Here is a 13,613-nt window from a genome sequence, read left to right as displayed (position 1 = left end):
CCACCATTTTGAATTTAGTCGCCATTTTGGGCAATTCTGACACGTTGTACTTTGTCGAACTCGTCCTGAGGATTTTGTCGTACCGACTTGAATTTAGGTTTTATGGATAGAAAACATGTTTGGGATTAAAAGTTATCAAAATAATTTGTTTTTGTCGATGTGTGTGCCCGTAGTGTGGTGGCCATTTTGAGCGTCTCACCATGAAACTACGAGTTGCTTTAAATCTTATGTACACGGACCGACCTTCTCCAAACATCACAGGTATGATAACAGCCCCGCCCTGAAGACCCCTGTGGGGTAATATTCGCTCATAGTCATAGCGCCCCCTGTTGGCCACTGGAAATGACACTTTTCATGCTTTCACATTCTACGTCGAAGCTGGTTGATCCCATGAACGTAAAGTCGGGTCACAATAACCTAAACATGTAGTTGATGATATATTGAGACATTCGTTCGACTTTGTCAATGGGTGTCGCCGTGACGATGCAGCAAAGTTGGATGTCTCACCCTGTCACAGGAAGTTGACGTTTAAGGTCAAAGGATGCTTGAAACTTCACGAAACGTGACATACATCCGGCGTGGTGAGACGATACATCTGATATGTGCTTTGCGAGTGGGCGTGGCCAAACGGCTCGCCAGCGCCCCCTGCTGGAGACAGGAAACGAGCCAAAAATAGCAACTTTAAGCGGGATCCCTCGCGGGCTGCACGTCGGGGAGGCGGCGCGTGGGAGTGCGAGGGCCCGTACATCACTGCTGGAATTTTAATTAGAGATTCCACCTGTTAAGTGAACTAAAATGTTGTGTCAGAAACCAAAATGCAGACTTTGCCCAGAAAAAAGATTACGAATGCCCTGTTTATTGTTTCCTTTAATCACCCCATTAAAACACAGTGAAACACACTGTTATAACCAAGTGAAAACCACCTTGTGGAAACAACACATTACTCGACTTCCAGACTTGTTAAGACGTGACAGGAGAAGCTGTAGAATATTCACATTTTTCTAAGTTATAACAAATGATAAACAAGCCTCCACCAACATTGTTAAGAATGTGCAGTGTGATGAGGTGAGCCACATGCAAAGTGAAATCAACTATTCAAAACAATAACAAAATAGCAATATGTGATTCTCCAAAGACTAAAAGTGAGATCCGATGGTCTACACTGCAGACCAGAGGGTCATACGTACAGGGACACTGTGAGAGTGAAAGAAACTACAGAATAATACCTGAATTGAAGCAGTGTAATAGACTTTTTGTGTTATCAATCATTCAATTGCTGGATATTTCCTCTTACCATCATCCTGCGCTGTAATGTTGGATGAGGACAAACATCCAGAGTTACCAGTATACTACAGAGGTAGATTACACAGCATCAAGAGGAAATGATGAAAGAACATCTCTGAGAAGCGCTACATCTCATAAGACTGATATCAACCCTAAAACTCACCTGAAAAAAATGTTATTTGCAGTGCTGGTAGTTAGCGCAATGCAGGTAAGCAGAGCAACAAGAAAGAAGCGTGTGATATTCCACAGTTAGACCGGGAAGCAGCTGGGAAAAGCAGCCAGGACTCAGGGCGGGTCACATTGTACTCTGCTGTTGCTTCCTTCAGTGCAGTCTTTCAAGTCAGCCATCCGGCCTTAATTCTGAATGGAATTATCTTCAAAGTTCACGTATGTTCATAAAAGACAAACATTCAACACATTAAGAGCACCGATGACGTCCTCAGTTTCTTCTTCATTAAATGACTGCCATGGAGGCTTAATAATACTTGTGTTCCCTCTAGAGGCAAAAAAAAGAACAGGAAATGAATGATCTCATGGATGACACTGAAATTATTTGCAAAACATAATGAAATTAAAGTAAGCATGAACACTAATTAGATAACATGACTCATATTGTGTGGGATAAATGACAGATCAAGTAATTATCTGGTCAAATGTCACAAGAGTAGGCAATCAAGTAAGCTACTGTCAGAGGTTGGCAGGATGGGGGTAAAACCAAGACTTGATAATTCGAGCTTTCAAAATAAGTAGTGGCACAAATTTTAGTTTGTAGAAATATATGAAAGTTTCAGTGAAAAACTGAGCGCTGTACATGTTCAATTCATTCATCCTCAATTCATTCATCCTCAGTTCTCATGGGTTGGGTGACGGATGGAAGTCCCTCTTCCCGCCCGTCTTGCTCACCAGTTTTACGTCCGTGATGATGATGTCATGGCTCACTGCCTTGCACATGTCGTACACAGTGAGCGCTGCCACGGAAACGGCCGTCAAAGCCTCCATCTCGACTCCCGTCCTGCCCGTAGTGCGACACGTTGCTGTGATGACAGCAGCGTTCTGCAGCTCATCCAGGTGAAAGGTGACAGAGGCGTGGTCTAAGGGGAGCGGGTGGCAGAGCGGGATGAGGGCTGAGGTCTGCTTGGAAGCCATGATGCCGGCCAACTGCGCCACCGTCAAGGCGTCGCCCTTAGCCAGCTGGTTATCCCGGAGCAACCGGAACGCGGTGGGGCCTAAGACGACGGTGGCGCAGGCTGTCGCTGTTCGACATGTGGAGACTTTCCTGCCAACGTCCACCATGGTGGCTCGGCCCCGGGCGTCTGTGTGCGTCAGCTGGGCTGTGGTGGCTTCATCCAGGTGAATGTCGGAGACATTCGTGTCCGAGTCGGTCTGATCGCCCACAGCCTGTTTGAGGTTGACGCCGGGGTCTTGGCTAGAACTTCGATTGTGGCAGAACCTAACACTGCGTCCTTTAAGATTTATTTTGGCATTCATTAGTAGTGTGCAAAGAACAGGAGCTCTTGGGGTCCTGAATACGTGGCTCTTCGGGGCGGTGGGACCCCTGGTTTGTGTGTACCTGAAGCAGTCTTCATTAATGTAGCTCATGACATTTGTGCGTCTCTGAAATCTTGCAGTCTTAGTGTGATAACTGTTGAAAATAAAACCAATACCTAAGGAGGAGTGAAGGTGCACTACATTGTAGAGGTCGTCTGTCACATTAGGTTTGTCTTTGCTGATATGCGTGTTAACATGTGTTTCCCCACTTCTAAAGCACCCAATGTGGGCTGGTTGTGTTGAAGCAATAGAGTCTGGAAGGCACAAGAACCCCTCTCTATTCAAGACTCTCCTGCTGCCTGTATGGCACATTAGAGGAGCAGTTGTTGGAAAAACGTCATTTTTAAAATGGGAAACGATGGGGAAAGCATCTGTCTGGCTGTCTGGCGGCTTTGGTAGGAACCTTTGGGTCTCTGTGCCGAGTGGAAAAATAAAAAGAGAATGTTATTAAAGGATGCTGTTTAATCAAACAGCAAATGCTTATTGTTAGATAAAGATGCATAATTCACATTTAAGATTTAAGTTTGTTAATCGTTATCAGTTGTCAGTGTGAATGTCGAACAGAGATTGGTGTACAGTCCATAATTAACAATAAAAAAAAAAAAATCAGAACTGAACAGTGAGAGAACAAACTGAGTGTGAGAGATATGTACGTACAGCCATGTCACCCACCAATGAGGATCATAGGCCTGTTCTTCATCTGGGAGATACTGAACATGCCTGAAGATAGGATTAGAGATTACATTTGAGACGTATATAAGCGAATGGCACAAAAATCTCTGACTATACCCCATAAATGTTGTATTATATACATTTCTACCTGCATGCTGTTTCTTCTTTCTGCCCACGGCCTCTCCAATGATCTGAAAAAGCTCTTCATCAGATGCCCCAGAGCGCAATACGTCTCTGAGGGAGACCTCCGAGTTACCAAACAAACACACCTGAGAGAAGAAGACAGACAAAGAGTCAAAATCAAAGACAGAAACACCTCCAAGGAAATAGCCAAGGAAAGCATTGAAAGAAATTACAGCTAATATGCATGTTAATCCACGTGCGCCCTATTATAAGTCAAAAACAGAGCTGATTACCGGCTCCTTACAGCCCTACAAAGAACAACTGTGTGTACCTTGAGGTTGCCGTCTGCAGTGATGCGTAAACGGTTGCAGGAACCACAGAAATGGTCAGACATGGAGGTGATGAAGCCCACCTGACCTTTGAAGCCTGGCACTTTAAATGTCTGTCACAAAATAGAAATGACTGAGAAAGATTTCTTAAAACCAATTCCAAGCACTGAAACCAATGACTAAAGGCTTTATTTGATTTTTACACAATACTCTTTAGATGTTTTTTTTTCACCAATCTGGCCATGAATAAGGTTTGTTAGAGGATTGTGACTAATCTTCTGACAACGAACTAACTTACCATCAACAAAGTCCAGCACTACCAATATTTGCTTCTTGATAAAATACCACAATGTATTCTTAGTCTGACTTGACTTAAAAGAGGAATTCAGTATGGTGAAGTGTCAAGACAATTTATCAGAGAAAAATGCAAACTGGCCTACAAACAGGAATAGCGCTAGCACCATCCTGATGTATTTTTTTTTAGAATAATCAGGATGCTGAATAAATGTGTTCCAGCTCCTAACGGGTGCAAATCAATACTTGAGAAACCCAGTGCAGAGAATACAGACCTTGGCCGTGTCAGTGTGTCCAGCCTGAAGCCTTTCCAGGTTGGGCCACTTCTGCCTGATGCCGTCCAGCATCTCCTGGTAGCTCACCATCTTCTTAAAGTTCCACTTGTTGCCTGCAGAGAGGAGGAGAAGCAGCATGGGTCAGTGAACACGCTGCAGTATATCACAAGCTACAGCGTCTTTCAGCTCATCAACAATTCAACAACTGGTAACAAAGTGACTTCTGCATCAGCAGCATAACAAGTTTCTTCAAGCAAAACTGAACAGGCCGCAAAATGGAAGAGGAACATCTTAAAAGCTTGCTTAAAACCGAGCTGTGTGCCTCCAAACCCAGTGTACCGTTATAACACTCTGCAAGTATAATACCATTTTATTGGTGTTGCTTGAAACCAAAGTTTTGTCGCGGCCTAAACGATGTAAAAAATAATGACGATACCTTTTCAGATCTGTGCAGTAAGATATTGTAGGAGGTAGGAACTCACCATCAAAGGGCATGTATTCAATGAAGCGCACCTCCAGAGGCTTCTTCTCCGTCAGCGCCACAAAATCGAGCAGCTCATCCTCGTTGAGGCCTCGCATGACGACACAGTTGATCTAGAGGTTCAGCACACGACAATAGATCACTGATTACTGAGCTGAACAACCTTTCTACTCACAACTCTGTTATGTAACTGTTGATGATGTCAGAGTCGAGGTCGCCCAGGACTTTTAAGCAACCACACAGGCATCTGCACAAGTAAAATGGCTTACTGGGGACGCCTGGGCCAATATCTAACTGTGTAACACAGTAACGGTAGCTGTTACAGGACTTTGCCGAGATATTCATCCACTGATGTCCCTCAGGGGGATAATTAACTGGTTCCGACTCTTTAAAAGGACACCGAGGTCTGCAACTTCTCGAAAGAAGTCCTGTCTTCTTCTCTTAAGAATGTAAAAGCTTAAAACACTATTTACACTTAAGTTTCCATCCACATCAGAACTATCCGTCTTTTTGTTTACAGTCTGCTGCTCATACAACTAGAAATGAAAGTCCTCAATGATGAAAAAGCAGAAGTCTGAACTACTTCCTTATTGAAATGTGCCTTGAGACTCTCTCAACTCTGTATAACAGGAGGAAGGACAGCAATCAGAAGCATCAAGCTAACCAGCTTAACATCTGAGCAAACATGGTGTCACCGCCTCAGACCTCAGTGACGCTCTTCATCACACTTTTCCTTAATATTCCTAAAGGTGTCAGAGAAGGAACCAGGTTACTTGAGTCTGTTTAAATGTTAGTTTGTTAATTGGTTTTACATTTGTCGGTTTCTCGTTTGGATTCTTTCTGTCAATGCACTGCACATGTAAACTAAGCCTCAGTCCTAAACACTCATTAATATTAATTAAAAAAACAACTATTAATGTTTTACTCTTAACAGCTGAGATTGGTATTTTTCTTTTTTTTTTTCATTTTGTTTGATCTAGGTCAAGCTTTTGATACTGTCGATCCCACAATTTTGTTAGAGTGCCTTTAAAAGTAAAAGACAGATGGGACAAAATGGGAATATTAAATACTAGTATGATGATTTTTCAAGAGAATTAAAAACAAATAAAATGAAGAGTAAACATATAATGATCAATGCTGTAAGTGAGTTTAAAACGGTGACAATGGTAAATGTTTCCATGCAAAAGAAACTGAAAAGATTAACAAAATACCTTGACAGGATTGTAGCCTAGTTCCACTGCTTTATCAATGCCCTCCATTACTTTGTGAAACCCTGGGGGAAAAAAACAGACAGACGGAAATGGAGACGAAGAGTTTAAACTTGGATAACATATCAACATCTTACAATTGACACAGTGCTCATGCATTTGGGTCGGTGAAATCTCTTCTATAAGGCCAAATCTAGTGTGGAGATGGTGTGAGATTAGGAGAAGGATTTCAGTCAAAATGGACAGAGCCATACGACAGACCTGAAGATCAGAGTTGAGTGATGGTGTTTCGCCACTAACCACTGATATGTAAACATCTATGACCGTAAACTGTCATGGTCAGACTCATCCTGTGTTTTCATTTGCACAAACCCAGCAAATTCAGGCAGACATGCAAAGGTAAGCTCCTTTGTCGGACATGTTTTATCTAGATTTCTTAAAACGGTGATGAAATGCCCCCGTGTTGTACTTCAAATCCGAATGAAGCATGTTTAAGGCTTAAGAGATTTCTTTCAGGATATACCAAATTTCTACAAAACATTTAACTGAAACAAACCCAAAAACTTAACTGTCAGCTGGCGTTATGGGTCAAATACTTCTCCGTACCTTTCCGCCTGACAATAAACTCAAACTTGGCAGGAACCAGTGAATCCAGGCTGATGTTAATCAGGTCCAGGCCGGCATCTTTCAGCTTGGGCAAAAGCCTGGCCAAGTTCATGCCGTTGGTTGTTACCGCAACAGTCTTCAGGCCATCCAACTTCCTCAGCTCAGCTGAAAAAACAGAAGACAATGAAACAAGGTAAGAGGCAGAAAGAAAAGGATAGAGTGAGCCATAAGGAAAGAAACCTTCGATGCAACGTGGTGAAGTGTGCTGAATTTCCACTGGAAGCCTGCTGCACCAGCTGTTTGCAAATTCAGACACAAGATAGTTTTAACAGGAGTGTTTACTAAATGATGCAATACCGTTTCTGCATTAAAGACAGAATTCTCCATTTATTCATATACATAAAAAAAAAATTAAAAAAAAAAAAAACATTTATAAGACTGGCAGATTAATCCAAAATACTGTTGAGGTCCCGAAAGCTGTTGTTTTTAGCAGTTTTTACCAAGTAAACAAACATTCAATACATGTTTATAAATGCATATAAACACAATTTATCTTTTACAAATGTCATGTGAGGTCACGCTGATGGCCTGTCACAGCACACAGTGACAACTGATGATCTTTATGAGGCTACTGGCAGCATATAGTCATCTCTACAAATGCATGACCCATTAGTCACACAATATTACCTTGTTCATTCATGTCATGCTTTATAGTGTTCCCACTCAGAACATGGAATGTCAATGGCCGAGGTTGTAACGGTTAATTGGCTCATCAGGCTGTAAAATGAAAATGCTGTGATAATAATCATTAAAACCAGCACATGGCTGTGGCGCAACAAATCGTTTCCCTTCCACACATTCAGTACGTCTTAACCTGAAGGCATCACTCCTGCACCGCTCTCTCCGTACGTTACTTGGTTCTAGTCAGGAGGGTCGGCACGGGAATCATCGATAGCCTTTGTGTCAAACGCTGTATTATTCCCCTGAAAAGACTCCCTACGTCCCCTCGGCTGAAACTGCATAAAGTCACTTTTTAAAGTTGGTTACAAGTGAATGAAACAGCAGAGCAACCTTTCAGAAAAAGAAGTGAACACACCAGTGTTTCTACATAAATGTTGGTTGACGAATTTCAAAGCACAAAACACTTAAATGGTGTCGGAAATAATCAGCCCGTATTAACTACATTCTCGACTAGCTCCTTACTGATGATATCCAGGACATCAGGTCGGATGAGGGGCTCCCCTCCAGTCAGGCGGATTTTGTCCACTCCCTCTCGGACAAAGAGGCGAGCGAGGGTCAGCACCTCCGAGGTGGACAGCAGCTGGGCCCGTGGTGTCAGCTTCACCCCCTCCTCTGGCATACAGTACTGACCTGGAAATGGGAAAGATCAAAGGTGCAATTTGGCTGTGAAACAAATACCTCTAGCCGAGATTAGCAAAGAGCTCACCTATTTTACAACGAGTGGGATTCTGGCGGAAGCTCAAAGCGCCAACGAATAGAGATCTAGCGCAGCACTTCATCACATACAAGCTGAAGCTGGATGAAATGTGTTTCTCGTTGGTTTCAAATGTTGTTGATGATTGGCCTGATAACCATCTCACGATGTGTCAGGCCTGTTTATATTGCACAGCAATTGATATTTTCACAGAGACAAGAACCTATTTGGATAAACTGAACTTTTGCGAAGACAAAATGTCCTTCCATTTACATGTAGAAAAAAAAATAGAAGTCTTAAGAAGACAGACGAAGAAAAATGGGACTTATTCTATGAAATAAAAGCCTTTCTATTGAAAAAAAAAAAAAAAAAACTAAGTGAACATCAAATATTATCAGAGTTGTAGAGTTTGTTGTTGCAGTAGCAGCAGCAGAAGTAGCTGGATAAGATCCAGGAGGAAATAAAGCACAGTAACTAAGAACACCTTCGACATCGCACAGAACATCCACTCACAGCGTAGGTTGCATTTCTCAGTCAGGGAGATGCGCAGGTAGCTATGCTTGCGGCCAAAGTTGTCGGTCAAGAATGCTGAGAAGGGTAGTATGTTGTCATCTTTTAGCCTCTGCTGGGGACGAAGAAAACAGGAATGTGGATCCAACACATAGAAATAGATGATAATGAGGCTGCAGCATCACCTGCTATGTCTTGTTTTGTGACACTATTTTGCATAAAACGCATTACTTCCTCTGTTCAGAAGCTTTTTCTTCCTGACTCAAGGAATACCGGTTGTATTACTCCGAGGCTGAATCTGAACACTTACACCATCCTTAGCAAGGTATTACAGACTTGATCTGTACTTGGTGTAAAACACACAGCATCCTGACCTGGCCACATACAAATCTGAGTATCAGCACATCAAAAGGCTTCGCCAAGTCAGTGCCACTGAGGAAAGCGCACATGGCTTTATAAAAGCCTTCGGCTGTAACCAGGCTGGCTGATGTTGTCATACGTTTTCAGCACAAAAGCAAGCATGTGACCCAGCAGTCGGATGGACACACTTGACATACTGAAAATCCCGTATTAATGCTGTAAAGACCAAACCATTACTTTAAAAATCGATAGCTCCTCTGAATATAAATACCAAAGCATAAAATTGCTTCAAAGACAGTTCATTTAATTCTTGAAGTAAAACGCTTTGACTAAAAGAGCGTGAAGTATGTGTTTCAATGAAATGGTTTTCCTTTTTCAGTCGCACTGTCGCTGCAAAGCAAACAGGCACAGCAACTAAACTCGCTGCAGATAACATGACCGTGACAGTGGGCTTCGGCTTTAGTCTGGGTTAATGCAACAAGTCCTGAGTCTAAACTTGAGATAGCGTTATGTCCCACCACCCCAAGACACATGCACGTTAAGTTCTATGTAATATGAATGTATTTAAAGCTGGGGTGGTGGTTACTTAATCCCTATCATGGTTAGCTGGTTAAGCCTCTGCTGGGCCCTGCAGTGGGGTGGGTGTTATACATGTAACGTTATCCATTAACGAACGATATCTCTCGAACGATGAATCAAGTCGACGATGGCACACTCACAGATCCTGGATCACCCTCGAAGGCAGAATCGTGGAGTCATTTATTACCTGTCTTGACCCGGTTTTCAGAGATGCAGCGAAGTTGGGAGAAGTTAAAGTCGAGTGTCCGAGCTCAAGTTCATTTTCCTTGTGCGTAGCGCTGGAGTACATCCGCTGGCTGTTGCCATTTACGCACCGCGCCAAGAGTTTCCTGACGTTTCTTAATCTGCTGTGTCTGCCAAACACGCGGCAGTACACGCTCGCATGAGCAGCCATAGCGTGCCTTTCTGACAGCTCTGAGGTCCTCTGGAGCTGTTTACGGATTTCTGGGTGTGTGTGTGTGTGTGTGAGAGCCGAGCTGTTCTGCAGTACAAGTCCGTTTATCTGGACACCGGGAGGGGGAATATCAGAGGCGGGGATACGTCAGCCAATCATAACCAACCCTACGCAGTTTTGGTGCACGCTGGGTAATGTAGTCCAAAGGCCGGACAGCGCGGAGTATTTCCGTTTTTTTTTTTTTTTTTACACAGAGATCATCATAAAACTACCATTGCGTCTGAGGCCGCCGTGTCTGTAGAGTGCAGGTTTGGGCCCCCGAGATAGGTGCCAGATTTGTCCACTCAGGGTTCCAGTCTTGCAAGGCATTAGACTTTTTTTTTTTTTTTAATGTTGTGGTCACGTGGCCCTTGCACAAATGCAGTTGTGCATGCGGATTTGTTGGGAAATTAAACCATTGAGTCCAACCAAAATGTACGGAACCCCTTTTAGCATGTATGTCCAAATGCAGTTCTCATATGATCCTATATTGCCCTGCAGAGACCAAATATCACTGTTGGCCTGTACAGAGAGTGCTATTATTAATAGCTTTATTGTCCACCTCAGAGTAGATAAATTAATAATATGCTTTTTTAAAGAGTAATAAAACAGCTACATTGAAAAAAAATTCCTGCCACACTTTGTGGCGACCCTTACATTGCATTAAGTATAACATTTACACATTTTGAGAAGGAGCAATAGCCTGATGAAAATATGATCCATCACACATACTCAGTTAAACAAGTATAAACACACAGGCTGACAAGAAAGCCTGCCTTTTACATGTAGGCCTACAGTGAATTACAACAAATGACTTCCAGTCTTTATCGGGCCTTCGGGGCCACTGATTGTTCAGCCCGGCTTTCTGTATTTCATTATTAAGTAAATTTAAGGAGGCGATATATATATATATATATATATATATATACAGTGGGTACGGAAAGTATTCAGACCCCTTTAAATTTTTCACTCTTTGTTTCATTGCAGCCATTTGCTAAAATCAAAAAAGTTCATTTTATTTCTCATTAATGTACACTCAGCACCCCATCTTGACAGAAAAAAACAGAAATGTAGAAATTTGTGCAAATTTATTAAAAAAGAAAAACTGAAATATCACATGGTCATCAGTATTCAGACCCTTTGCTCAGTATTGAGTAGAAGCACCCTTTTGAGCGAGTACAGCCATGAGTCTTCTTGGGAATGATGCAACAAGCTTTTCACACCTGGATTTGGGGATCCTCTGCCATTCTTCCTTGCAGATCCTCTCCAGTTCCGTCAGGTTGGATGGTGAACGTTGGTGGACAGCCATTTTCAGGTCTCTCCAGAGATGCTCAATTGGGTTTAGGTCAGGGCTCTGGCTGGGCCAGTCAAGAATGGTCACAGAGTTGTTCCGAAGCCACTCCTTTGTTATTTTAGCTGTGTGCTTCGGGTCATTGTCTTGTTGGAAGGTGAACCTTCGGCCCAGTCTGAGGTCCAGAGCACTCTGGAAGAGGTTTTCTTCCAGGATATCTCTGTACTTGGCCGCATTCATCTTTCCTTCAATTGCAACCAGTCGTCCTGTCCCTGCAGCTGAAAAACACCCCCATAGCATGATGCTGCCACCACCATGTTTCACTGTTGGGATTGTATTGGGCAGGTGATGAGCAGTGCCTGATTTTCTCCACACATACCGCTTAGAATTAACGCCAAAAAGTTCAATCTTGGTCTCATCAGACCAGAGAATCTTATTTCTCATAGTCTGGGAGTCCTTCATGTGTTTTTTGGCAAACTCTATGCGGGCTTTCATATGTCTTGCACTGAGGAGAGGCTTCCGTCGGGCCACTCTGCCATAAAGCCCCGACTGGTGGAGGGCTGCAGTGATAGTTGACTTTGTGGAACTTTCTCCCATCTCCCTACTGCATCTCTGGAGCTCAGCCACAGTGATCTTTGGGTTCTTCTTCACCTCTCTCACCAAGGCTCTTCTCCCACGATTGCTCAGTTTGGCTGGACGGCCAGGTCTAGGAAGAGTTCTGGTCGTCCCAAACTTCTTCCATTTAAGGATTATGGAGGCCACTGTGCTCTTAGGAACCTTGAGTGCTGCAGAAATTATTTTGTAACCTTGGCCAGATCTGTGCCTTGCCACAATTCTGTCTCTGAGCTCCTTGGACAGTTCCTTCGACCTCATGATTCTCATTTGCTCTGACATGCACTGTGAGCTGTAAGGTCTTATATAGACAGGTGTGTGCCTTTCCTAATCAAGTCCAATCAGTTTAATTAAACACAGCTGGACTCCAATGAAGGAGTAGAACCATCTCAAGGAGGATCAGAAGAAATGGACAGCATGTGAGTTAAATATGAGTGTCACAGCAAAGGGTCTGAATACTTATGACCATGTGATATTTCAGTTTTTCTTTTTTAATAAATTTGCACAAATTTCTACATTTCTGTTTTTTTCTGTCAAGATGGGGTGCTGAGTGTACATTAATGAGAAATAAAATGAACTTTTTTGATTTTAGCAAATGGCTGCAATGAAACAAAGAGTGAAAAATTTAAAGGGGTCTGAATACTTTCCGTACCCACTGTATATATATATGGGGCAGTCAGAAGATACTGTTGAAGGGAACTGAGGATAAATGTAGTTTAATAACAGTAATTAAATGGATGAAACAGAACTAAACACTGAAACATTGTTTCATCTTTGAAAAAGACATTTATTAAAATAAATAATTTTAAATGACCACATTTGAAATATGACTGGTGATACCAAAGATGTGCTTAAGATCATCTGACATTGTAATGGGATACATAAAAAAAAAAATGGTTTGAATATAGAATACATGTACTTTTTTGCCTTTTTTTTTACAACTACTTGGTCAGGCTTTGTAGTGAGTGCTGGTATATGCTGTGTTTTGCAATAAGGATCACTGGGCTTGACCGTCAGTAAGTGTAAAAGCAATACATATGCTATCCACTAGATGGAAGTACAATGTTGAATTCGCTTTTTGGAGTCTAGAAATACTGTACTTGCTGTCTTATCAGACATCAAATAGAAATGAACATTTTGTTTGTAATCTTAGAGGATCTTGTAGCATAATCAGCCTAACTTGTACACATAATGGTGGGAAAATGACAGACTGTTACTAGTAAATAAACATTAAGAAGGCAGCAAATCAAGGTACATTTTCTGTCAACAGTGTACTTATATGTCAAAGCTTTTTGGTAAATTCAACTGCAGAGTTGGCATTTTTGTCAATTTCATGCCCTCAGACAATATATTTGTGAAAAATTACAACTTTCTGACAGAGCTGTAAAAAGGAGAACCAACTGTTAGATCTTCTGTTTCTGTTTCCTGATATGGGATATATATTTGAATCAAGTTACCGTATTTGGACGAAAAAGCTGTTTGTTTGTTGAGTATATTTTTTCAAAACCCCTGATGAGTTCTGCCCTGCCAGTAACTATTTCCACAATATTTTCTATTTCATAAATTATTTACA

The 13,613-nt window shown here is 42.2% G+C and overlaps 1 protein-coding gene across 3 annotated transcripts; it reads right to left on the bottom strand.

Annotated features, from left to right (window-relative positions):
• Positions 1–2,115: 2,115 nt before the first annotated feature.
• mocs1 (molybdenum cofactor synthesis 1) lies at positions 2,116–10,153 on the bottom strand. Of its 3 annotated transcripts, none has more exons than XM_069722302.1 (11): positions 9,892–10,153; positions 8,769–8,880; positions 8,024–8,191; positions 6,821–6,985; positions 6,218–6,279; positions 5,008–5,119; positions 4,526–4,638; positions 3,959–4,069; positions 3,653–3,773; positions 3,505–3,552; positions 2,116–3,245 (listed from the first exon to the last, which is right to left on the bottom strand). In XM_069722302.1, the coding sequence occupies exons 1-11, from the start codon at positions 10,096–10,098 to the stop codon at positions 2,137–2,139; spliced, it is 2,328 nt and encodes a 775-aa protein (XP_069578403.1). In that variant the 5' UTR covers positions 10,099–10,153; the 3' UTR covers positions 2,116–2,136. The 3 variants fall into 3 exon arrangements, with proteins under 3 accessions (XP_069578403.1, XP_069578404.1, XP_069578405.1); XM_069722303.1 differs by having other exon boundaries at positions 8,769–8,877; XM_069722304.1 differs by having other exon boundaries at positions 3,154–3,245; positions 3,490–3,552.
• Between the last annotated feature and the right edge of the window lie 3,460 nt (positions 10,154–13,613).

This window comes from Brachyistius frenatus, unplaced genomic scaffold (genome assembly GCF_029030835.1).
Source record: "Brachyistius frenatus isolate BFR_SWC_R1_liver_20210118 unplaced genomic scaffold, ASM2903083v1 Contig_285, whole genome shotgun sequence".
NCBI classification, from domain to species: Eukaryota; Metazoa; Chordata; class Actinopteri; family Embiotocidae; genus Brachyistius; species Brachyistius frenatus.
The sequence above is the reverse complement of the archived record's forward strand: the minus strand, read 5'-3'. Positions and strand labels throughout refer to the sequence as shown.

Coding starts and splice junctions, on each gene's coding strand:
- mocs1 (XM_069722302.1), bottom strand. CDS start 10,098: ATGGCTGCTCATGCGAGCGTGTACTGCCGCGTGTTTGGCAGACACAGC. Junction 8,192..8,768: donor TGAGAAATGCAACCTACGCT/GTGAGTGGATGT, acceptor TCCCATTTCCAG/GTCAGTACTGTATGCCAGAG. Junction 5,120..6,217: donor TAGGCTACAATCCTGTCAAG/GTATTTTGTTAA, acceptor CTGAACCTCTAG/ATCAACTGTGTCGTCATGCG.